This window comes from Puma concolor, chromosome F2 (genome assembly GCF_028749965.1).
Source record: "Puma concolor isolate L17-30 chromosome F2, mPumCon1.1.hap2, whole genome shotgun sequence".
In the NCBI taxonomy this organism is placed as follows: Eukaryota; Metazoa; Chordata; class Mammalia; order Carnivora; family Felidae; genus Puma; species Puma concolor.
Window position 1 is genome coordinate 20,129,936 of NC_141684.1, and position 27,447 is coordinate 20,157,382.

The 27,447-nt window shown below is 37.9% G+C and overlaps 1 protein-coding gene across 5 annotated transcripts in view; it reads left to right on the top strand.

The window, feature by feature from the left end:
• TAF2 (TATA-box binding protein associated factor 2) overlaps positions 1-24,204 on the top strand; it is a 105,849-nt gene extending 81,645 nt beyond the window's left edge. For 4 of the 5 annotated variants that reach the window (XM_086695986.1, XM_025922650.2, XM_086695989.1 and 1 more), the window contains 2 exons: positions 2,855-2,977; positions 12,756-14,211. In XM_086695986.1, the coding sequence (XP_086552112.1) occupies positions 2,855-2,977; positions 12,756-13,018 (386 nt within the window). In that variant the 3' untranslated portion in view covers positions 13,019-14,211. Of the gene's footprint in view, positions 1-2,854; positions 2,978-12,755; positions 14,212-24,096 lie in introns of those variants that run through there. The other variant, XM_086695987.1, reaches the window with a different exon arrangement.
• Positions 24,205-27,447: the final 3,243 nt, after the last annotated feature.

A 27,447-nucleotide genomic window follows, 5' to 3' on the forward strand; every position in this document is an offset into this window, starting at 1 on the left:
TTTTTTGTGTGTTTCCTTTTTTTTCTTTTTTTGTAGTAGGCTTAACCTCAAACTAAAATACTAGATCTATTTTCTATTTATTTATTTATTTATTTATTTATTTATTTATTTTAATGTTTATTTATTTTTGAGAGAGACAGAGACAGGATGCGAGTGGGTTAGGGGCAGAGAGAGAGAGGGAGACATAGAATCCGAAGCAGGCTCCAGGCTCCGAGCTGTCAGCACAGAGCCCGACACGGGGCTCAAACTCACAAGCTGTGAGATCATGACCTGAGCCGAAGTCGGACGCTCAACTGATGAGCCACCCAGGCACCCTTCTATTTTCTTTTTAATAACATAACCATAATTTTAAACTTTGACTGAAGTTAATGCCTCCCATAACACTGCTACTTTCTCTTTTTTGTGTGCCCATTTCACGTAATATTGTAGAAGTCTTAGACTTGTTTTGCATGCATCTCCCAAACATCATAATCTTTTCTTTTGAAAATAGTACCTGAGGCGGTATTGAGTTGATATACTATAATTTATCTTATTTTGGGGGTTGTTTCAGGGTTTTTGTTTTTGTTTTTTTTAATGGGTGATTCTGCACTGAATACCTTCATACAAAAGCTTTTGTTTCTTTTTTGTTAAATTATATTCTTTAATTTCCCAAAATATTTTATTGGTGAAAAGAGTAATTTTAACTGTATTATGAGGTACTTCTTCAGAAGGTGTTCACGGCTCTTGATTCATTTTGTTATAATGCTTTTTGAAGAGCTAATACCTAGTTTATGTCAGCATTTTTTTAATATTCAGGGATAAAGCATTGATGTAACTTGCATGTAAGTTGCAAAGCATAGTAATAAAACAAATACCTGTGAACCTGCTCTCCACCTTAACCTGTATGATAGACTCCATGCTGTGGTCATTCCCTTTGTGCCTCTTCCCTGATTCTGTCCACCTGCCTTTGTACCACAAGTAAATATGGTCTTGAATTTTCTTTTACTTCTTTTAACCATTCTATTACTTTTCTTTATAGTGTACCACATAGATATAGGATTTCCTTATACTTGTTTTTTTAATTTTATGAAAATGGTATGATATGACTTATGTTTTTTAATCAGCATTATGCTTCTAAAATGTATCCACGTTGATACATAAGATATAATTTATTAATTTTCACTTATTTCATTTTTTATGCATAATTGTTTTATTGTCATCAATATAACAACTTAAAAGATATTTATTAATTATAAATGATAAATCAAGTGTACTTTTTTTTTAATGTTTATTTTTTTTTTTTTGAGAGAGAACACAAGTAAAAGAGGAGCAAAGAGAGAGGGAGAGTGAGGGTTCAGAGTGAGCTTTTCGCTGGCAGCAGTGAGCCAGATTCGAGGCTCAGACTCACAAACTGTGTGAGATCATAACCTGAGCCAAAGTTGACTGAGCCACCCAGGCACCCCAATCAAGTACTTTTTAAAATTTTACCTTTTTTCTTAGAGCCTGCACACATGAGAGGGGAGAGGGGCTAAGGGAGAAAGAGGATCTTAACCAGGCTCCACTCTCAGTGTGTAGTCCAACATAGGGCTCGATCCTATGACCCTCGGATCATGACCTGAGCTGAAATCAAGAGTCAGACACTCAACCAAATGAGCCACCCAGGCGCCCCTAATTTTTACTTTTTTCAAGTAATATCTGTGCCCAGCATGGAGCTCAAACTCATGATCCCAAGATCAAGTCACATGCTCTACTAACTGAGCCAGCCAGGCACCCCTCAAGTTTACTATATAATGCATTTTTTATTGGGAATGTAACTATTTTTTTTCTGGGTACTCTTCCTGTTTTCATTGGCAAAAAAAAGGGAGTATTTATTTATATCCCATACTGGTTGTCTTTTATGATCTTTACATTTGAGTAATGTTTTTCGTTTTCTTTTTTTTTCTTTTAAGCATGTTACATCTGTGCAAAGTCCTCCTTACCCACCTCGGTCTGCTTTTTATTAAATTTTAGTTTTGAGACCTAAATTATTTTTCACTGTCTAGTAAACTAGTATAAGCTAGTAAAATTTGAGAACTGGCTTCAGATAGAATATGAGCCTAAGATTCATTTGAACATTGACAGGTCATGAATTCTTTGGCTTTTCTAATTCTCAGAGATCTTAACAATTACTCATCTGTTCTATCTATTTTATAGATGAGTGAACTTAAGAGAGAGATATTAAATGACTTGCCCTAAATGACACTCTCCAGTAATAACCAACTCAGGGCTAGACCAGCTGATCTTAGAACTTTGCCATGTGACAAGTGAAGGAATTGAGACACAGTGAGATAAATGTCTCACCTAGATTATGTATCTAATTTGTTGATAATTTGGAATCAGGACCTAGGTATCCTGATAATTGCTACAATGCTGTTCACATTATATATACCATTACAACATTTCCTGTTTAAAATGTCTTCTTACTGTAAGCCCTAAATTATTTTGATGTATTTGTTGAGTAAGTATTACAATGGAATTTATTAGCAAATTTTCAGGGGGAGCAGGGAAAATTTACTATATGTAAAATTCCATATACATACTATAAAATACGGTTTCTGCCTCAAATGTAGAAGCCAGATTATGTATTTAGCAGACCAGTCACACTTTCCTGCCTTTCTTGAACATGTATTGTTCTTAGATTTAAGCATATAGGAACCATGACAAAGGATTAAAATCAAATGAGATTTTTAGTAGTTGGTAGTATTCTTTTTATTATTACAATTCTATTGTTGAACTGTTTCTGGTTTTAAGGTTAACTTATGAAAAAACGTCAGGCTTTTTTCTTCTTTTGGTAAACCAAGAAATAAATTCCTCTTTTCCCTCTTTGGCATTTTAGGGCTTTCTAAATATCGTCCAGCTAGCTCCCGATCTGCTTTAGTACCCCAACACTCATCAGGCTGTGATGGCACACCTCCCACGAAACCCCAGTGGAGCATGGAACTTACACGGAAGGGAACAGGTGAAATTATTGTTAATATTTTATTGTTATTATTTTACTCAAGGACAAATCTACAAACTTTATAAAGTTTTATCAACTTAAAAAAATACATGAAAAATACAGATCTAAGGACTTGCTTTTCTTGCAACATGTTGACTTTGTATTATCTAACATAAAGAATATTTTAAATTAGACTTTTTACTATTTGAAAATAATGCACTCCTATTACATAAAATTTGGAAATGAGATGAGTAGGAAGGAGGGGGAAAAATCATCCCTTATAAGCATTTAAAAATACCCATTGTTGTTCTGCCTTGTGGTACTTTTTCTTAGAATATTATAACATGAAAAATGCCAACTTCAGTAGAAACCATTAAATCTGTGCCTTCTGTACTTTTATAAAATGCAAATGTCAACCACTGATTTCTCTTTTTCCTCTCCCCCTGAAAGTTTTACAATTGGTCATCCATGGTCAGTCATGAAGACTTGATGCTATACTAGAAAACTAAGATATTCTGTCTTTTAAATTATTAAATACAAATTGGACTTAATTTTATGAAAGGTTATTCAGTTCACATGTGTTTGTTACCTATTCTGATTTACATTGTCTTCTGCTTACTCTGGTTCTCTGGTTCTTCTGTTGCTTACAGAAAAAAAAAAAAAAAAAGATTGTAATCTAGATAAGGAATAAGCATTCAGTACTGTTGAACAAAGATTCAGTCCTGAAGTTTTGAGGGAACAGGGAGTGAAAATGAGATACATAAGCAAAATCATTTTTAAAGAATAGTTTTTCCAAAACTCATTTGTCAGGCTTTAAGATTCCAACAGATGGATCTTGTTTATATAACCCATGTTTTTATGATATAAACAAAAGAGTAACTGTTTATTGATTTGAGGAGCTTAAGGATCAGCTGTGATTAATTCAAACCAAAGCAACATCTCAGAATATTTTGGTATTGAGACCCCAGACTGTTGGTTGCTTCTGTCTCTTTGTGTGCTTTATGCATTTATTGTAAGATTCATACAAAATTTATTTCAGAAGGAAATCAGCTGGAGACTTTATCATTTACTTTGATAAGTGAATTTTGACATTTCTTGGCCTTTGCCAGTTTTGTATTTTCTTGGTTTTGTTTTTGATTTTCGTGTAATTTTGCTTTTATCGTTATACTTATTAAAACTTTACTAGACATGAAAAATTTCCCACATTTTTAAAAACAATAGAGCTCCGGGCATTTCAAACCCCTTGATATAGTTTAAGAGTGATGCTTCTGCCTGTCCTCCATGCTTTTAAAAAATGAAAAACTTCTGTCTGAATCCTAGCAGTCCAATGTATTGCTTGCTGTTCCAGAAAAGAATCTGAATATTTTTGTTTGTTTTTTCTTAAACTAACCGATGTAGAAGCAAATCTTAACACCTTTTTGTGCTTACTAATGTGCACATTTGTATCATAGTTCCATATTGCTTTAAAAAACATATTTTTACCTTTTTTGGAATCTCTATAGTCTTACAGTTCTCATGACATCATGTGGGAAGATTGGGGAGGAGATCTAGGGCTAATGGTGGGGAATAAGAAAGTATTAAAATTTTAGCTTTGGTTGCTAGGACCCTTTTACGTAATGAGGCAAAATGTGTATCAGTATATTATTTGTACTGATCTGTAAAACTTAATTGTGAATATACTTTTTAGTATGCCTTTGTAATTTTCTTTAAATGTAGTTATGCTTTTCAACACCCTGTGTCCATTGAGCAAGTCTTAAAATTCAATAATGATATTACTAGAATTTAGAAAACCTTCATTTTACAAGTGGTGTAGTTTTTTAAACAATTCTTTGTACATGTATTTATTTTGTAATTCTAAATATGGTTTTCCCATAGACACATTGTTATATTTGATAGGTAACTTTCCCAAACTAGCCAACATATACCATACAGGAAGGGCAAAAGTATCAACCTAGCCACTGTGTATAACAATGTTTCTGAGAGGGTGCTTAGAGCTCCATCTTTTGGAATGTTAGGAACACAGCTTCAACCTAACCCAAATAAAGTTGGCAGTAAAACAGGAACCTCCTCTCCTTCCTCTCTTCCTGCCCCCCCCCCCCCCCCCCCCCCCCCCCCCCCCGCAGAAGGAGCCGGGGTCTCTTGCTGCAGTAGCTAGCCTGGCGTGACGTTTTGAGTGGAGGGCTCAGGAGAGGAAGCATAGAACCAGTGTAAGGGAAGCTGTGACCTCTCTTAATTCTCTAAGGGATTCTAGATTAGAGTTCATAAATGGGTCTTACTTGGGGCCTTATTCAACACATCCAGCTGAGGCATCTTTTACTTGGTCAGTAGAAGTCTTGCAAAAATGTTTGAAGTAGTTGACTAAAAAGAGATTACACATAAAAATCTGATTTCCAGCTTCTCTTGAGAAAGAGTTAACTGAGAAGTCCTCTTAGGGAGTGATGTGCTTTCCATTTTGTTGGTTCCATTTGTGTTGCACTTAGTATTGTACTTAAATTACATCATTTGTGCTATCTCCTCAAGTCCAAGACTTTTGAGATTGGGACCCCTGCTTCCTTTATTTGAGCTGAGATGAATTCTGAGATGGCTCCCTTAGAGCCAGCTAACAAGATGATAATTGAGAACTGGAATGTGTTTCAGATGTCATCTTAGGGGGTAGGGGGATAGAAAAGGGATGGGAGTGTAGGTAGGATAAAGAAGAGGTGGGAACTAAGGTAGCAGGACAGGTCCTGGTTTCCTTGTCGCTCTTTTTCCCTCCAGTTTTCTCTTTCCATGCATATGATAGAAGAATATTTTAGGGGTGATATATAGGTTAAGCCATTTGCGGGTAAGAAAGCAGAAGTGGCAGAGGAATTTTCCTTCTTCCATCATGACCTTTCCCTCTGCTGAGGTGAGGAAGGAATATGGAGCAAGGGCTGTGTAATTCCCATGTCCTCTGCTACTACCGCAGCCCCTGTCCAGCTCTGCAAAGGCCTCATCATGTCTGCCTCCTGACTTGCTCGAGGGCTTCTAGTGATGGAGCACAGAGGAAGAGTGACAGGCATGGAGCAGAGGGAAATCCTTGGTGGTTTTGTGGGGAAGAAAAGGAGTGTTCCTGCTTAGCTGGGGCTGCTGTTTTATGTAACACCTTCTTGCAGAAGTCAGAAAAGCACTATTCCAGTGCATGAAGTCTACCCCCTCGCCCCCACAAAAAATCTCGAGAGTCCTAGTTCTTTCTTTTGAAACTCTAATATGAAAAATAGACATTGATATCGTTTTTGTTTAAATTGTAGTGATAAAGTTTTACACTTCATTTTTTACAACGATCTCAAGAATCCAAAGACCAGACTGCACTTTTCCTAATAAAAACTGCAAGTTCTGTGTTAAGTTCACGCAGACACGTAATGTGAATGAATTTAAGAGAATTAGCAGATTATTCACTATTACTAGCACTTTGATCAGATGACTGAAAAGCTTCCACATTAGGCTTATAGTAAGTACCTCTTTCAGTTTATTTTGCATTTGTTAAATTGACTGCAGCTAAAATCCTTATCCGTAGTGCATTTTACTAGATCTCTAGGAACAATTTTATGTTGGGTAGAACAACAAAACAGAACATCTGTTTTGTTCTTTTCATATAACATGAAATAGGAAGATATAATATTCTGAATTATATATATCTCCTTTTTTTGATATGTGTGCTATCATAGACACATGTATTTCAGGTCACTATATACGAGGGCTTTCTTTAGGTTAAAAATGAGTGGCCCTCACCTTGGGTGGGCCTCAAGTTCCCAGGCATCTTGTAAACCCCTGAAATGATATGTGAAACTATGTGTGTAAATGTGTCATGGGGATGGTAATGTGTGCATTTTTCCCCAGGAGCGATTCCATAGATGATCTCAAGCCAGTGTGAAAGTAAGCTCCTGTGTGTCCCAAATCTGACTGTTAATACAATTCCACATGGGAAGGAAATTGTACTTTTATATCACCTTGGATTATACCTGGGAAAAATGATCTAGGAAAGACAGAGATTAAGCAAACAAAAAAATATGTATTGTGTATAATAGATGAAAACTTAAGAGCTAAAGTTTATTGATGGTGGTGGTATAGTAACATTAGGTTTTATCAGATGTTCTTTTGTTACTATTCTGGTGAATATTTTTCATACGTGTGTTTGCACATATGCATGACCACATTTGTGCGATAAATTTCTAGAAATGAACATTCTAAATCACAGAATATGGGCATTTAACATTTTCACAGATAGTGCCAAATTGCCTTAACTTCTCCTTTTTAAAAAACACTTTTTTTGTGGAAAACTGTAAAGGAGTCAGACTAGTATAACAAACCCCCATGTATCCATCACTCAGCTTCTGCAGTGATCAACTCATGGTCGATCTTCTATAATCTGTACTCTTACCGTAATGATTATTTTGAAACAAATCCCACATGTCATCACTTTATTCATAAATAACTTAGTATATATCTCTAAAAGATAAGGACTTTAAAAAATCATAACCACAGTAACATTCTTATACTTTAAAAAATTAACAGATATTTTTTGTATTATTAAATACCTAGTCAGTATTTAAATTTCAGTTGACTTCTGTCATTATTCTGATATTTACTTTTAATACTTTATTTTTTGAATCAGTGTCCACATAAGGTGTACACATTGTAATTGGCTGATAATGTCCTTTACATCTTTTTAAATTTAAAGTTTTAAGTTTATCTTTTTCTCTCTTTTCTCCCCTTTTACAATGTATTTTTGTTAAAGGAACCAGGCTTTTGATCTGTAGTTTTCAATTCTTGTGTTTTGCTAATTGTTTACCCATGGTATAATTAACGTGTTTGATAGAGTCTTTATTTGATGTAAATTTATAGTTGGATATAGAAGCTTAATTGGATTTAGATTTATAGATGGTGGTTTATTCTTCCATGTGGAAGCATACAGTGCCTGGTCGACTTTTTTATGATGTTAGCCACTAAGATGTTTAAGGCCCAGGTCCATTATTTCATTAAGGCTTGCATGATGGTGATATTCTAATACATTTTCTTTCTTTCTTTCTTTTTCTTTCTTTCCTTTTCTTTCTTTCTTTCTTTCTTTCTTTCTTTCTTTCTTTCTTTCTTTCTTTCTCTTTCCCTTCCTTCCTTCCTTCCTTCCTTCCTTCCTTCCTTCCTTCCTTCCTTCCTTCCTTTTGAAGGAGGGGTGGGGGAGGGAGGGGCAGAGAGAGGGAGAGAGAGAGAATCCTAATCTGTGCTGAGAGCGCAGAGCCCAACACAGGGTTCAAACCCAAGAACTGTGAGATCATGACCTGAGCTGAAATCAAGAGTCAGACACTCAACTGATTGAGCCACCCAGGTACCCCATATCTTTCCATTTTTGTTTATGAGCTGGTTTATTTCTATAAAGCAAAAATCCCCCTCATTTATTATTATCCAGTGGTATGGTATATAGATCATATGAGAAGAGAAAGATAATAGCTTCTCTTTTTATTTAATAATTTTCCAAAAAATGAGTTGGCTAACTATATCCTCCAATGGTGATCTGTTAGTTCCAGTTCATTACAATTATTGTCCTTATCAGTATTCAAATTATCCCATCTTTGGACAGTGAGAAACTCTTAAATTGACTCTTGGGTCTGTTGAGAAGAATTTAACTTCCTTGCTGTCATACCAGATGTTTTAGGTTCGTCTTGTAAATATTCTGCCCAGACCTAAAATCAGCCATTTGTCCTAGGAGCCCTTGTTCCTAACACCCTTATCTTTGGATCTAGCTAATCCATTGTCTTAAGAATAGACTAAATACAAATCAAGAGACATGCAAGATTTATAGTCAGTGTATCTTTAGTGCAAAATATAAGAGATTGGATTTACTTTTGAAGTGGTTGTAAGTATTCCTTGGAAAAGAGTACGCCCAAGTACACTTGGTTGTCCATTTGGCAGTTGCCTCTGCTGAGAAGTACAGTTTCCAATGTAATTATTGGCTTTTCTGCAATCCAAGTAGGTTGGAAGGTATTTAGGATTGGATGATGAAACTTCTCTCAGTGTAGAAGAGGACCTCAGACTCTTAATGCAGACTCTTAGTGCAGACAGCCAGTTGGAAGGCTGCAGAGTCTGTTGTCGTAGACTGATTAAATAATGAGGTAGGATCTGAAGGCATTTTTTCTTGAGACTTTTAAAGTCTCTTATCACTTCTCCTTGTCATCTGGCTCTGTGTCCTGTTAGGTATGGACCCATTTTCCCATATTTATAGAATTGGAAACATAGTCATGTACTTCAATTAAAACCTAAATTAAAATCATATAGTGGCATATTTGGCTGATAATCTAAATCAGATCTCCCTCAAAATTTATCATTTTCTGAATACTATCTGGGTAGCTAGTGATTATGGCAAAAGATACAGATCCCTAAACTTGCTTTTGTATATATATAATCTCTATAATTAGTTTATGCATTATTGTTAGTGTTATCTTTACCAAAACATTATGAATATAAAAATATGATTTTGTAATAGTCAATACATACATTATTTGAATAATCTGTGAGGACAAGAGCTTTGTCTGACTTGTTCATCTATTCTGAAATACTGGAACAGTGCCTGACACAAAGGAAGTATAGTTTCTGTGCTTTATCCCTCTCCCTTCTTTTTTTTTTTTTTTTTCCAACGTTTATTTATTTTTGGGACAGAGAGAGACAGAGCATGAACGGGGGAGGGGCAGAGAGAGAGGGAGACACAGAATCAGAAACAGGCTCCAGGCTCTGAGCCATCAGCCCAGAGCCCGACGCAGGGCTTGAACTCACAGACCGCGAGATCGTGACCTGGCTGAAGTCGGACGCTTAACCGACTGCGCCACCCAGGCGCCCCTATCCCTCTCCCTTCAAAATTGATGACCTTCAGATTACACTTAGATGGACTAAGCTCACCTGACATCCTATCTAAAAGGAACGCAACAGTTAAATATTTCTGCTATTCATTCACTCATTTGTTTAGCAAGCTTTGGTAGGGGTGGGGAGGTGAGATGTAGGGGATGTTGGACACTGTGTGACACGCTGGGATACAAAGATTAAAAAAACAGACTCCTTGTTCTCCAGACGCTCTGAGTCTGATGGAAGAGACCCAGAGGTAAAAAGAGGTGCTACAGTGTCCTCTCTGCGATGTGCCCTCGGGCACAGACTCTGCAGTCACGTTCTTTGGGTTTGTGGCTCAGACCCGCCGATGTCACCTTGGGCAACTCCAGTTCTCTGTGCCTTAACTTGCTTTATGTATTACGTTGTGGGAACGTGAAAGAACCGATTCTGTTTGGGCAGTTGGGGGAAAACTTCCTAAAGAAATGACATTTGAGCTAAGTTTTAAATTATTAAGAAGTCTAAATTTTTGTTGTTGTTGTTTTCTTTCGTCTACTTTAGGTTACCATTTAAACATTACTTCCTTGGGGAAGTTTGCCTCTGATCCCCCCACAGCTAATTTAAGTCTCCCGTTTTGCTACTGGTTTACTCTGTGTTTGTCTTTTTATTACTTGGGTGTACTTATTCAGTTACTTTCCTGTTGGCTAGTTTGTGAACTCCAGGAGGACTGAGATCTGTCCAGGTCATCACTGTTTTCCCCAGTTCCCATGCAGTTCCTGATACTTGTTAAATAAATTTGAGAGTCAGGGAAGTAAGGGAAGTGCATTTCACGCGTAGGGAATAGCATTTACAAATACACAGTTATGAAAGGGCTACCCTAGAGCACATGGAAAGGGATAGTGGAAGATAAGGCTAGAATGGTAAGTTCAAGACAGATTGTAAAAACTGTCAGTAAAATTAGTGCTGGAACTGATTTTTAGAACACTTCGGCGGTGATGCCTGTTTTGGTAAGAACCATGGTTTGGGGCTAGTTTGGGTCAAAATTAGTGCGGAGAATTTACTTGAAAAAAAAACTTGCTTGGAAGTCCATTTTAGTGAAAATTTGGTTTTTTAGCTACTTTGAATAAAACTTACATATTTTTTAGAAATTGCTGCACTGGAGCCCAAGGAGTTTTTTGCTTTTATTCTGTTGGTAGAACCAACTGAGTTGGAGTTTTTTGGTTATTTTTTGTTTGTTTCTTAAGAACCAAAGGAGTTTTAAAGCAGATAATTATGAATAGCTTTGTTTTTAGGAAGATCACTATGCAGCAGGGTTTTCCAGCCTGAACACTATTGACATCTTGGTCATGAGAATTTCCTGTCGGAGCTGTCCTGGGCATCCCTCGGCTCTACCAGTGGGATGCTAGTAACACTTCCTCCCCTGACCCTACCTCGGGGTGACAACAAAAGTGTCTCCAGATATTCCCAAATAACCCCCAGGGGCAGAATCACCCCTGGATGAGAACCACTGCTGCGCAGCTGTGTAAAGTGTGGATTTGAGTAGAAGACACGTCAGGCACGAGGAGCAGTTAACAGGAGACTAGTCCTGTAACCCAGATGAGGTGAGGTGGTCTGAATTAATACAGTTGCGGACAGGATGGAGGCAGATGTAGGAGATATTTGTAAGTGAAAACCAATGAGATTTGGTAGCCACCTAGATTTAGAAAGGAGGGTATTTGAGATGATTCTTAGGCTTTTTTTTCTTGGCTGGCAGCATATAAAGTAGTACCATTAGTCTCCAGTAATACAGAGAGAACTCTTTCTCAGGGCACGTCGCAGGGATCGCAGCATCTGGAGAAAGCAAGAAATTGTTGTACGCTAGAGTCCGAGAACTATTGTCGATTCCTAGACTGATAAAATGTTAGAAATGGAAAGAACCTTCCAAAACGTTTGATCTGTTTTTTAGGTGAGATAAAAAGAAAGAAAATGTGAGCTGAGTGTTAATAGCAGAATCTCTTCAAGAGCACAGGTCTCCTCATTCTCATTCACTTTCTCTCTCTCTCTCTTCTCTCTCTGTCTGTCTCTCTCTCTCTCTCTCTCTCTCTCTCTCTGTCTTTCTCTTTGTGACACTTCTCTTTTGTCTTTAAGTAGAGATGTTCCCTTTATAGACTCCTGGCTTTTTCTGGGTTTTGTAAGCTGCATGTACTGAATCTATTTAAAGAGTGCACTTTTGCCTATCCCCAGAAATTACCATCAGGAACTAGAGAAATTTGATTTTTGCTGAGACATCATTATTCCTAACTAGCATAACACGTTTTTGTGTGTATAAGTGGTTCTTGAGGTGGCAAAAACAAAGTACTGCCATTTCACCCCCAAAACCGTAGGGTTGAACTACATTTAAAGGAGCTACAGTTGAAGGATGAATGTGGGTCTTAACTTACAACACGTGTAATCATTATTGTTGCCTAATAATACTTTAACATTAACTTTGAGAGGATGGTTTGGTAACACACTGGTATATATCATAATTTGTATAAACTGTAAGGAATTAATATTCAGTTTCCTGGCCACAGTGCTGAACACTTATCTGCATGTGACTAATTGAATGCCTTATTTATGTACTTCTCCCATTCCTGATGATTCCTGTGGAAGTGATAAACACTTAAGAGTCCCTTTTTAAAAATTTTTTTTAAACATTTATTTATTATTGAGGGAGAGACAGAGCATGAGCATGGGAAGGGCAGAGAGAGAGGGAGACACAATCCAAAACAGACTCCAGGCTCTGAGCTGTCAGCACAGAGCCCGACACGGGGCTCAAACTCACAAACTGTAAGATCATGACCTGAGCCGAAGTTGGACACTTAACCAACTGAGCCCCCCAGGCACCCGAGGAGGAGTCCCTCTTTTCTATACTGTCCTCAGCTCCCTCTTACTTTCATTTCACTTTCCTTGTGATCATCAGGAATTCATTTGGATGTTTTTAATTTTGAAGGTAAAGAACAGTCACCTTTGGAGATGAGTATGCATCCAGCTGCAACAGCTCCACTCTCAGTGTTTACTAAGGAATCCGCGTCCTCCAAACACAGTGACCACCATCACCACCATCACCATGAACACAAGAAAAAGAAGAAGAAGCACAAACATAAGCATAAGCACAAGCACAAGCATGATAGTAAAGAGAAGGACAAAGAGCCTTTCGCTTTCTCCAGCCCTGCCAGCGGCAGGTCCATTCGTTCTCCTTCTCTTTCAGACTGAGAAGGGGACAGAGGAGACCTTTCCCTCAGTGTCCAGAAGAATATATATAACTAAAGCTTTGTCCTCTGTAAAGAATGATAAAAGGAAGCAGAGAGACAAAAAAATTGTTGCCTTTCTCATTCAGAATCCATGGAAGTTCTAAACATTTGATTTGTGGTTTTTATGCAATTGAGATCTAATTAGAAAAACGTTTTACAGTTCTGAATAAACCATTTCACCCCATTTCCTCCTGAGAACACGCACACACACACACACACACACACACACACACACACACACCTCAGACTTCATAAAGGCCCTCGTATCCACTGGCAGTTACCATCCACATTATGGTCTTCGTGTGGACTGCCAAAATCAATTATGTTTTGAAGTCTTTGATGGATGCTTTGGGGCAAAGTTGTGTTTTAAACAGAAGCTACTGCCAGATCTGTGGTGAAACCACTGTTTCGAGTGAAATACTGTATAACACTATTTGGAACTACTGAAAGAGACTGAGGCTTTTCTATAGGAATCTTCTTTATTACATGGTATTTTTTGTGTTAACCATAGAGGCCAAACATCAGAATTTGTGAACAAGAATACATGGTATTTTCTTTTGCCCTAAAATACTGAAATTTCCAAAAGCAGCTCTTTAAAAAAAAATTTTTTTAATAGCTTTTTTGATAGTGCATTCGGTGATTATGATGTTGGAATTTAATAGAACTATCAAATCCACAGTTCTCAAATCAAGATATTTAAATTATAAGTTCTTTTTTTCATTAAGTATAAGTGAATATGTTCATATGTAGAATATGTTTGCTAAATGTGGACAGTTTACACACCCAACACATAATCTAAAATTATTTCTATAGAAGACAAAGTCTGATACCTTAAAAAGGTGTTTACATGGTGTTTATTAACTCAGACAAGTCAGCCCTCATGTGAGTATACCAGAAACATTTAGAAATATGAAACATTTTGATTTCATACTCAAATAGTTTGTACGTTTGTGTGTTTTTATTTCTGAATTTACCATGTGCTTTATTGTTTAAAAATGTTTTTCATACCTGTTCTATTTTTATCATTTCTCTTATCCTTAGTTTGACAAAATACTTCTTCCGGAATAGATATTTCAATGGGATCCAATAATGTTGGACTTTTAAATATACTTTTAGTTGCATTTAACTTGTTTAATAAATAACTTTTTAAATTGACCATTCTCCCTTTGTATCTTTTTATCTCTTTTGTTACCTTTCTCCTTGTGTACGTATATAATGTACCTGGCCCCAAGGCTCTCTGCAGGCTTTATAGATAGGCAGGATTTGAGCTGGCCTTGCTAGGAAGAATGATTATAATGGAGATGGGGAAAGTTATCTCAGTAGAAGAAACGGTGTTTTTTCAAAAGGATGGAGGAAAGCAGATACGTGTTCAGGAGTTGTAAGGCAGTGCAGTTGACCTGGAGTCTTAAGAGCAAAAGGAGTGTGGTCAGATGTCAGAGGGCCTAAATGGCAGTTATTTAAAGATTCCAATTAATTGAGTGTTGCCCAACTGAAATTATTTTTGGAAAATGGAATATTTTACATCATGGTGTGCAGTGATACCATATAGAGAATTCCCAGCTTTGAAAATTGTAAGGATATATTTCAAAGTAATTAGTGTTGTAGGAAGAGGTGACAAATACCAGCCATCTTTATAACCTAAGGACCTCTTATATATCCAGCATTATGTAGGAACTGTATGTTATGTATGTTATTTCTAAACTGGATATTTAGAGTGGATGTTTCTTGGGAGGAACATTTTGTCATGGCAGGCTTTCGGTTACTTAAGTTGATGGTTAGAAGCAGACAATACAGAAATCATTCCTAGTTCTGAACTATGTAATGATACACAAAAACACAGAGTTCTCGTGGAGTCTCCCCAGTGTCCCCCATAAGCGGTCTGTGTTGGCAGTATTACAAGCATCTTTCCAGAGCTAGTCTATACATGTATCTATACGGTATATACATTGTTTAAAAAAATGATATTTGTAGAAATTTTTAATTTTGGTATAGTTTATCTTTTATGACAACACATTTTGTGTCATACTAACAAAGGTCTTTCTTATTCCATGATTATAAAAGAATTCTCCCAGCTTTTCTCTTGATTTTAAAGTTTTATGTTTCAGGTTTCTATCCAACTAGAATCCATCTGGAATTTATTTTGATAGAAAATAGGAGGTAGAGATCCAACTTTTTTTTTTTTTTTTTCCTTCCAGAATGCTACCCAACACTGTGTATTTAAAACTCTGTCTTTACGGGGTCCCTGGCTGGTTCAGTCAGTAGGACCTGTGACTCTTGATCTTAAGAGTTGTGAATTCAAGTTCCACGTTGGATGTAGAGTTTACTTTAAAAAAAGTTATTAAAAAGAGGGCGCCTGGGTGGCTCATTCGGTTAAGCATCTGACCTTGGCTCAGGTCATGATCTCGTGGTTCGTGAGTTCAAGCCCCACGTGGGGCTTTGTGCTGACAGCTCAGAGCCTTGAGCCTGGTTCAGATTCTGTGACTCCCTCTCTTTCTGCTCCTCCCCTGCTCACGCTCTTTTCCTGCAAAAATGTTTGTAAAAAAAAAATTTTTTTTTAAGTTAAAATAAAATTCCTTTTCTCTCTAAATTTCAAGTATTACATACTAGTACTAATTCTGTAATTATTTGGGTCCATTTCTGGACTTTGTAGCTGGTTTCATGGATCTGTTCATTCATCTGCCAGCACCACACTGATTAGATCATTGTAGCGCAGTGATATGTTTTGATAGGATAGAACTAGTCTCCCTTCATCACTTTTTTTTTTTTTTTCTGTTCTTGTGGGTTATTTCCTTTTTCTGGTTGACTCACTAATTTATACATAGTAAAACTCAATTCTTGTATACATTTTTATGGGCTTGATAAATGTTTAGACTTTTACATCCAACCACCGTAGTTTCATCACTGCAGAATTCCCTTTTGCTGGCCCTGGAACATCAGCTACCCCACCACCCAATTCCTGTCTTCTGCTGATAGATTTTCCATCCCTGTAATTTTACATTTTTGTGGGTTTATTTTTCTATGTGAATATTAAAATCAGTTTTTAGTCTCTCCATGAAATTGTTTTTGTACTGGGTATTGGTTGTGTGTTAAATCAAGAGTTAACCTAGAATTGGTATCTTGATGTTGATTATTTCAATTAGTGATGTTGGTGTTACTATCTATTAGTATAGTTTTTTTCTAAATGTTTATTTTTGAGAGAGAGGGAGACAGAGAGTCCAAAGCAGGCTCCGTGCTGGCAGCACACATCTCGATGCTGGGCTTGAACCCATGAACCGAACCGTGAGATCATGATCTGAGCTGAAATCAAGAGTTGGACACTCAACTAACTGACTGAGCCACCCAGGCACCCCAGCATAATTCTTTTAACTTCATTATAAGGTAGTTTATTTTTTATGTTTGGTATTCTATAAATGAATAGTTATTTTATGCTGATTTTTGGTTAGCTATTGCATTAATTAGGGTTCTCGATACATATGTACATATGTTTGCTATAAGGTATTGACATAATTTGTTACGAGATACAATTTCGGGGGCTGAGAAGTTCTACAATCTGCTGTCAGCATGCTAGAGACCCAGCAAAGCTAATGGTGTAGTCGAAAGGCCTGAGAGCCAGAGAGCCTACAGTAGATTCCAGTGTGGGTCTGAAGTCCTGAGAACGGAGACTGTGAGAGCAGAAGATCTGTGTCCCAACTCTCAGAGTCAGCCTCTAGAGGGGGAGTTTAAACTTCCTCTAGTGTTTTGTTGAGCTCAGCCCCAGCAGCAGTTTGAAGGAGGCCCATCCACCCTGGGGAGGGCCATAGGCTTTCCTCATTCAACCAATTCAAATGCTGATCTCTTTCTGAACCACCCTTATGGACACACCCAGAAATCATGTTTAACCGGCTATCTGGGCATCCCTTGGCCCAGTCAAGTTGACACCTAAAATTAACCATCACAACTCCATTACTAAATTTTCATTGTTTGTAACATTTTAAATGTATTCCTTGGGGTTTACTTAAAAGTATCCACATCTTTAAATGATAGTTTTATTACCTCCTTTCTAATGTTTGTAAAGTTAATTTTATAATTTATTCTTTTTTCTGACTTCTTTCTCTTGCCAAATTTGCCCGAGAGCTGCAGGGATGGCTATCATCTCTGAGCATTTGCTGTCTGCATTTGGCAGACCTTCCTCAGAGGTTGTGGATTTGTGTTTCAAATTTCTTGAACTTCTTCAAGGTTGAAGTTTACAATATTTGTTTCTTGTCTTATTTCTTTTGGCTGATTATCAAGGAGAGAATTTGGAGAAGCTACCTTACTACCAAAGTCTTAACGAAGTCCTTAAAAAGACATTTGTGATCAAAGTGTCAATCATCCTTACATTGAAATCCTTGTAAACAGTTGGAAAGCTACTTAATTTTCCCATCCTCCTCTCCTAACTCATCTCTTCTGTTTCCAATCTTTTACTGTAAATAAATGAAATTTCTTCCTATCAGATATGCTGCTGGCACCCCAACTTTGAGTGTCAGCTGGAGTTAGTAACTCACTTCCAAAGGACAGAGTATGGAAAGGGGAAAATAGTCACTTGACAGTTAAGAAAGCTGACCTGGGCACCTAGATGGCCCAGTCATTTAAGGATCCGACTTTTGATTTGATTTCAGCTCAGGTTATGATCTCACAGTTCAAGCGCTTATCGGGCTCCTTGCTAACAGTGGGGAGCCTGCCTGAGATTCTCTCCTCTCTGTCCCTCCCCTGCTCATATGTGTGCACGTGCTCTTGTGCTCTTTCCTCTCTCTGTAATAAAATAAATAAACTTTAAAAAAAAAGCTGACCGACGCTACCTTAACCAAGTGTCCATGGTAAGCATCACTAGTGGTAAGTCATGTTAATAATATGCTCTCTTTCAGATGATGTGAGAAGGGCAGTGCTGTGGGTATAAAACCCCACGGTGCCATCTACCCAGTCTCATGAGAAAAACATGAGACAAACCCAGCTGAGGGTCACTAGAAAATATCTGACCATTACTCGTCAAAACTATTAAATTTATGAAAAACAAATGACTTAGAGACTATCGCACCAGAGGAGACAAAGGAGATATGACAATAGTGCAGTGAGTTTTCCTGGCTTAGATCCTGCATCAGAACAGAACACGAGTGAAAAAAACTAGTGAAATCCAAGAACATTCTGGAGTTTCGTTCACGTACCTATGTTGGTTTTTTAGTTTTGACATATGAACCATGGTGATGTATGATGTTAATGGGAAATGGGGTGGGGGGGAAGGATATGTGGGAATACTTGCTAAGAAGGAAAATGTACTAATAGAATCCTTCCAAGCTATGCATATACTTTGATCATTTCCTAATGATCAGAACCTAATTTTTTTTTTTTAATTTTTCAATGTTTGTTTATTTTTGAAGGAGAGAGACCATGCACAAGCGAGGGGGTTGGGGCGGAGAGAGGGAGACACAGAATCCAAAGCAGGCTCCAGGCTCTGAGCTGTCAGCACAGAGTCCAATGCAGGGCTTGAACTCACGGACTGGACCACGAGATCATGCCCTGAGCCGGACGCTTAACTGACTGAGCCACCCAGGCACCCCTATAAATGACATTAAAAGAAAAAAAAGTTCATTTGCTTTTTTTGAGTGGGGAGGGGCAGAGAGAGAGGGAGACCCAGAGTCCAAAGCAGGCTCCAGGCTCTGAGCTGTCAGCCGTTACTTACTTTTTGAAGAGATAAGAGATAAAGAGATAAAAATTCGCTTTCTTCACCTCAGGATTTTAGAAGATAATGTATGCACTTGGAGGAATATTTGGAGAGAGGTCAATGACAAAGATCCAAAGGGTGAAAACTGTAAAGCTTAGGAGCAGAAATATAAAAGGGGTTCTTCTAAAGACAAGAACAGCCCATGGGGCTAGCCTTAAACAAGAAAAAACTCTTAACTCTCTAATTAGATGCTGTTAAAAAAAAAAAAAAAGTCAGGATTTTATGATTGGATATAATTGAGAAACTGCATATTCCCTCTTAGAGTTTCTCTGTGACCATCAGACGCCTCTGTCTCATAAGCTCCAAGTTCTGTTGTAAAGAAACCTGTTTAACATGGTATTTTCCCAAACTTACTTGACCGTGGAACTTTGTCCTGTCACATCTGTGAAAATCTAAGCAACACCTGCTGTAATTTTGGAAAATTCTATTCTGTGTGAGTGATTTTTACTGTTAACCCTGGTATTTATACTACTTGGACTATTTTACCACCAAAACAGAGATTTCTCAACCAATTATTCCAGAGAATTTACTGTCACTTAATGATCAGGACTTACTTAAAAATATCCTTACTATTTAATAAAACACAATTACTGAGAACCTCCTCTGTTCATCATGTTGGAGTATTGTGACTTTTAAAATTTCTTGGCAAACTGATTCTTTAAAAAATTTTTTTAACTCTAATTGTCTACATGACTTAAACATAGTAATGAAATATTGCTACACCCAGCACTGTTTTTTGGGTTTTTTTCTAAAACAAACTTACTTCTCTTGGGTTAGCCTAGTAATCTCTAAACATTTTTGGATGTTCACCCCATTAGTTAAAAACAAAACAAAAAACCTGTATATATCTAATATTTGGTATGTAAAATATATATTAATATATAACATGGTTTGGGCTTGAGTGGTGTTTTTTAGATTCTACTGATTTAAATACTTTTTATTGGTGTATTTAATACCATGCACATTTAAAGTAATTATATGGCTTATATAGTTGGAATAATACCTACTATTCTCATTATAAAAGTATACAAGAAAGGATTGGATACAGATGAAATAAATTATTTGTCAATATCGTGACATTGTGATAACATCATACTATTTAATATCTTAAAGGCCAATATAAACTTTGTTCAAAGTTCATTAGTAACAAGCTTTTGTCAATTTGTATTTCAAACTGATAATTTTTTTCTTCTCTGATCTGATTAGAAGATAATAAATACTTCTATGTATTATGCAATATTCTAAGTACTTTTTATGCATTAACTAGCTTAATCTTAACAACCACTATATGGGATAGGCAGTATGATTATTATGAAGAAATTGAGGCATGGAAAAGTTAAGACAAATGTCACACAGCTTATAAGTGGCAGCATTTGGATTCAAACCTAAGAATTTGGCCCTACTTGTTACCTCTTATGTATAGTAGCCACTAACCACATGTGGCTGTTTAAATTTAATTTATGTTTAAAAATTAAACATTTAGCTCCTCAGTTTCACTAGCTGTATTTCGAGTTTAATAACCATATTTGGGGAGTGGCTATCATATTAGACAGCCCCTAGAACATTTTCATCACAGTAGATTCTTTCAGACAGCATTGACTTGGGTAGCTGCTCATCATGTTTTTATCTTGCGATGTGGCTTCGGGAGAGCTCATGCTATGAAACAAGCATTGGCTTAGCTCTTTTTCAGTTGTTTGCATGTGCTTGCGTGATTCATAGTGTCTTCAGTGTTTTTTGTAGAGATTTTTGAAAGACCACTGTCTGTTTTTTAGTGTTTGGTTTAGTTAAAACCGGGTAATATAACCCATAACCCAACACACTAACTACAGGATGTCAAAATAGAGGGATGGACACCTCTGTCCAAAATGAGTGAGGACACCACTGTCCCCAATCCCTTGATGCTGTGAAATATCTAAGTATAGTCTGACACAGGATTCAGGAGACAATCTGCATGTCAATTTATGGGCAGATAGAGAAATATAACTAGAGGTTCTAACAGTCATCTTCCATCTACTTGGAAGGTCCCTATTCTAGATCTCTGACCTTACTTTTGAGCTGTTTATCCCTCTTCGTCAGAGCCTTGCTCTTTTATCATTGTTCCTCTGTCTTCCTCTTTGCAAAGAAATAAGCAAAACATAGGCTGGAGACCAGCAAGACTATTGCTCAGCAGGGGAACTAAAATCTTACTTAACGGGACGCAGATGTTTACTATGTGGAATACAGGGCCAGAAGGAGACAGTACATGAAAAGATGAAAGTGAGTTTTCAAAGTTGCTTTCTTTGATTCTGTTAAGAAAAACCTTGGTTGCTTCTTTGACAAAAACCCTTTCCTAATGTTTTTTGCAAACACATTTTCTGCTTTTAGTGCCACATTTTCTGTTTGATTTACTATTTCACAAGAACTTTTTTCCTCAGTGCAATCATAAAAAATAATTGACATTTTAACTGAATTTATTTTATACTGCAATAGAACCTGATATCTCTTTGTCAACATGTGTGTGAGACAACAAAATAGGGATAGGTGTAATTTCACTTGCAAATCTTGCAAATACTTTTCATAAAGTTGTATACACAGTATTTTAAAGTGAAAGGTGGCAGGAAACTAGTAGACTCCATTACATCTCAAGACTACACTGTTCTTCTCAATAGGAGCACAATGGGGTATTTTGTGTAGGACTGTCCCACATGGCACTGGGCATTTAACACTCAGGTCCCAGCCCACAAACCAGGCCCAGTCATTGGAACAATCAGATTCCTGGCCTATCTTCAGTGCCCCCCTGGGAGTGGGTACTACTCGGGTTGAGAACTCTTGGGCTAACAGTTTCACTCCAGACTCTCATTACTGCCTCAGCTTACAAGAGAGAAGATTATTAAAATTCTCCAATTACAATTAGACAACAATTCCCATTCAGGGCACCTGGGTGGCTCAGTCAGTTAAGCGGCCGGCTCTTGGTTTCGGCTCAGGTCACGATCTATGGTTCGTGAGACTGAGCCCTGCGTTGGACTCCCCGCTGACAGCATGGAGCCTGCTTGGGATTCTCTCTCTCCCCCTCTGTCTGCCTCTCCCCACACCTCTCTTTCTCAAAATAAATCTACTTAAAAAAAATTCCCATTCAAAACAAAACACAGCCTTATTGTTTCTAATCACAGCGCCTATTCTTTAAGGATCTGTCATGAGCCTGGCACTGCTACGTGCTGTATGTGCATTTTCTTGTTCCGTTCTCCTTGTAGTATGTGAAGTGAGGGTCATTATCCTTGTTTTACAGATGAAGAAACTATTAAGTACGTAGTATACGATTAAAATACATCATCTAATATTTTATTGGTATGTTCTACATGCTAGGCACTGAGATAAATTTCATGAACAAGATACACACAATTGTTGCCCTCAGTGAGGTTGCATTTAGTTTATGCAGCCAAGTAAGGGGAAGCATCAAGATTTTAACCCAGATCTATCGTTTCTAGAACTGCCTCCTAATTTCTACCTCTACCTCTATCTTTTTTTTTTAAACATTTATTTATTATTTTTGAGAGACAGAAAGACACAGTCTGAGCAGGGGAGGGGCAGAGAGAGAGAGGGAGACACAGAATCTGAGGCAGGCTCCAGGCTCCAAGCTGTCAGCACAGAGCCTGACGCGGGGCTCGAACTCACGAACTGTGAGATCATGACCTGAGCCCAAGTTGGATGTTTAACCACCTGAGCCACCTAGGCATCCCCCAGATTATCTCCTTGAAGAAGAATTTAGTCAGCCAAGCTACTCCTAATCAATGAACTGTAAACATAGGTAGCAGATACTCAGCACTATGCAGCTATGGTCTTTATCCTCCTAGGGATTGCTGGACTCCATGTAGACAGCCCTCTGTTGAGCAGTGCAGGGCACAGCCTGTGTGGCTGTAGATGAGCAAAAGCCCAGTGGTCCCTGCCTGGAATACTTTCCCCTGTTCTACAGGATTCTTTCCTGCCTAAGGAAGTTGTACCTTGCATTGAGACTCCACTAAAAAACCTTCTCTGATACTTGGATTTTTCTGGTTCTAATCAACCAACCTCTGTCCCTCTCTCCTTCCCTCCCTTCTTTTCTTTCACTGACGCATACAGTAGTTTTGAAGGCCCATTATTTTTTCATGTTCTAGGGCTATGGTAATACAGTCAATGAGACAGCCCTTGTCCACAAAGACCACACCACAGAACTACTTCTGTCTTTCCTTTCTCACTGTGTAACTCATATCGTGCCCACATAGTTTATTGAGTTCAGTTGTGTCTTCCAGTGCTTTTACTATAATGGTATTTGTAGGAACATTGATTAGGGTAACACTGACGTGTGTTCACTTAAGTGACATTCTTAATTTGGTTGGTGTTGTAAGTTTGCATGCCAGAGTGTAGATTGGTGTGCAGGGTTTTGTACAGAGGAGAATTGCATACAGTATATTATTTCATTCCTACTCACAAACACGGAGAAGCCACCGCTGGAGGACTTTTCTTTTCAGCAGGGATATCTAGTTGCTGATAGCAGATATTCTGTGTAACATGCACATGTTAGACATTAGGAATATAGTAAAAAAAAAAAAAAGGAAAGGACTCAGCAAATTGGGTGGGTCGAAAAGTTTGAAAATTTTATTATTTCTCAAGATAAACTTTTACCCCAAAAACATGTTACTTGGGTGTGTGAAGTCCTTCCCGTTTGATTATGACTCACTGAGGGTGGAGGTCATGTCATTATCCTGTTTATGATGCTTATCGTCCCTTAACTATCTAATGCCACTGCAAGTCACTGTTGGGACTAAACATGGGCTCAGTTTTTATTGACTTGAATATGAAAGCAGAAGGTGTTTTTATCAGCCAGAGAGTAAATAATACTGTGGAGAGATCATGGCTCTGGAAAACAGAAAACCTGGGTTTTATGTCCCAACTTCTCGAGTGTCTCATGTTGTGGCCTCGAATAAATCACCCAACCTCACTGGGGCCAGTTTCCTTGAAAAACGAGAGGACTGAATAAGACTTTCTCAGAGTTTCTTGCCTGCTGCCAAACTTCTGTGATTATTCTGTTACCACTGTACAGTAAATACCTAGAGCAGGTCACATGAGTGTAAGAAAATTTAGGTTATAAAGTCCTTATTTCAGTTTTTAAACATGGATAGCCTTGATTGGTTTTATTTCAATTTTCTAGAGAGAACTTGTATTTCAGCCTCCGACGATCTGCATATGCTCAGCCCAGGCATAAGACCTCATCAGGTGGTTACATATGTGAGCATGAAACTTCTCAGTTGACGGTAAACAATTTTCTCTTTTCTCATCTCTTTGGACAGACCCAACTTTCCCCCAAGACCCAAACATCATCACAATGATTTCTTCAGCCGCTGTGATTGGCTTTTAGAACTTGTACAGACTCCACAATCATCAAGCTCACACCAGGTCAGTAGGTATCACTGGATGTATGTGAGGCCCCTGCCTTCAAGGTGCGTAGGTTCTAGTAATAGAGTTCGAATGAATACATAGTTAGCAGTAATTGGTACTTGAACCTAGAGTCTAACTAACTATTGAGATACTTTAAGGCAGGCCATGAAGGAAGGGCATGAGGGAAGCCTTGCCAAATTCTCTGCTCCAATTACAGATAAATACGATAAAAATTTCCAGTAAAGATTTTTAACTTCATGTATCCTGAAACTCCTGGGGCCTGTCTGTAATCCTACACTGGAGAGCCCTCTTGTCCTTACAATCCAGCATCCAGAAAGTCCATCCAGAACTGAGAAAACAATGCCAGGACTGACTCTGTGACCTGTTAGTCTGTGCATATCAAATAAGAAAATTTAGGATGAGGCAGTGAGACTTTCATAAAACTCATTCGATTTAAGGTACTGCCTTTTACTTTGGGAATTAGTACGTCCATCCTAGTCGCTTGGTGTTTAAAATGTCCTTTTATGAAATGACCTTTATAAAATGTCCTTTTATGAAATGACCATGATGGCAGTGGTAAGTGGTTTGTTGTCGGTGGTTGATTGTTGCTTTGATTGTCAGTCATGTTCCTACTTGGCAAGGTCAAAGTTGATGGTGCTTGAATTCCTCAAGAATAACAAGCCATCGGTGCTTTGTGGACGTAGTTTGTGTCTTTACGGGACTTATCTTCTGCTCTTTCACCCTATGGGAAGAAGTCAAGTCAGCAATACTCTGCTCATTTTATGGTTAAGCAAACAGATTTGGAACCATGTGTTCTATATTTTCTATTAATGCAACACAGGCTTGTCCTGGCATTGATTAAAAATCTGCTCTCCAGACACCTCTGTACACAGTAATTATATGTGTGGGGTTATTACATATGAGGTCACCAGACCTCATGTGTTCCTTACACCTTGCAAATATGGAACCAGGTCCTTTCATGCAGTAGGGGAGGCGTCATCTTCAATATTGTGGTTTTAATTAGCAGTGGTAAGTTTTTTAAACTGAAAAATAGAGATGTCTATTTTCCTGGCTAAAGCTTCTAACATCTTTTGAGTATCTTGCTTTGAGGGGACACTTCACACATCAGGTTTTGATTCTCGTGCTGTTGTTTTCCATTCTGAGGGGAGCCAACTATTATCCTAAAAGGTCAGTATTTGGCTTCCACGCTTAATCAAACAATCAGGCCTCATGGCTATTTTTCTATTAAATACAAGGGTTTTTTGTTAAATGCAGATGCCTTTCTGCTGCATGTTAGGTAGTTGCCTGGTGATCCAGAAGACTTAACGCAAGAACTGGCCACTTCACTTCCTTTTCCACTAATTAATGCAGGGGCTCCAGCGGAAGCATACCTTAGCATATCTATGGAGGAAAACACTGAATCATAAGTGGAGCACAAAAAGTAATTCAGGAGGAAAAGAACTCTTTAAATGCCTCTACCCAGTTGCCCTAATGACTTTTTTTTTTTAAATTGAATTGTAATTACCGTGCAGTGTTATATGAGTTTCAGGTGTACAATATAACAATTCAACTATTCTATGCATTTCTCAGTGCTCATCACAATAAGTGCCCCCTTGGTCCCCTTTATCTGTTACTACATACGCTTTGGAGTCCACAAGCCTGCCTTTAAATCTTGTCTCTCTTGTATAGGAACTATGATTCAAGGTAAACTGTGTAACCTCTTCATTTGCAAAGAAAACAGCTCACCTGTTGTCCCTGGATGAGGACCCCAGACTGTGTTAAATTCACAGCATGAATTCTCTCAACTGTCCCACCCCTAAAGTAGTGTGGCGGACACTGCTTTGAGGTGCTTATAGAACCCCAATTTTGTGTGGGTAAAAGTGTGTCTCCTACATATTTGCTCCTCAAGCCTCATTGTAGCTCAAGTGGCCACATAGATAGAGTTCTCTGGCCGTAGAGACATGGGCAGAGAGCTGCTGGGGTTCTGACTTAGTTTTGCCGATCAAAGGGGACCCTTGTGGCTGGTTCCCTCTTCTGTTCTCTTTCTGCCCTAAATCCTGACACGATGTTGGAACAGCAGCTAGCTGTGCTCCTGAAGAAAAGGCTGAAAGAATCACAGAGAGCAACCCTCACATTGTTGAAATGCTAAACCAACATCTGCAGTTCCCATTTTTCAGACTGTCAGTTATGTAGAAGAATAAACCCCTATTTGGTTAAGATAGTCCTGTACTTGCGGTTACGTATGTTCCTATCTGCTATGGGAAGTATCATTATTGTCTTCAGTCTCCAGATGAGGAAACTGAAGCCCAGAGATGTTAAATAATATGTCTGATTTGCACAGCTAGTCATTGATGGAACTGGAATTCAGACCCCACAGGGCTGACTTACAGCCTGAGCTCTTAACTACTTCTGGTTTTTGGAAGAATGAAATGAAATTACTTACATAAAGCATTTTAGCTTAACATGGTGCCTGGCTTGTATTACGTGCTCATTAAAATCTTAAGACCTTTCCCACAATCACATCTATTGCTTAACAACGTGACTCCTGGGTTTTGATTCTCATGAAGTTATTTTCCATCCTAAGAGGAGTCAACTTTTATCCTAAAAGGTTGGTATTTAGTTTCCATACTTAATTGAATAATCCAGCTGCATGGGTGTAATAGGTGCTCAGAGAGTTTGTTGAATAAGTGAATGAATAATTCCTTTAGAGAAATTTTCTTAAGTACCACTCTTAGGAGGTTGCTATATGCCTGTTTGGTAATGAAACAAAATTTTTTTTTAATATAAGCATAGTACAAAGTTTGAGCAAAGTTCTGCAACGAGTCTGCCTTGGTTCAGATCTAGCCTCCACCACTGATTGATAAGCTGTGTGACATTAGGCAATTAATTTAACCTCTCTGTGCTTTATCTATAAGATAGGGACAATAATAATCCAATATTGTTAGCATTAATTGAAGTAATACATTTGAAACAGTTTTTAAAAGGCCTGGCATATGTACTCAACAAATGTTAGCTTTGACAGCAGTAACTATTAATTATTTTTATTAATTCACGTGTACCCTGTTAAAAGTGGTTCCAGTTAATGAAGCCACATTGAAAACAAGATCCTCATGGCATAAATGCAGCAATTCAAATGTGGGTTCATGGTGACTTCTCCACGTTCAAATATAGTAGGATCAGAATAAAAATGGTGAGGGGGAAGAGTCTCAGCTTGGCAATCAGTACCTGAATTCTTGATTTCCTTTGTAAAATGTAAATTCACT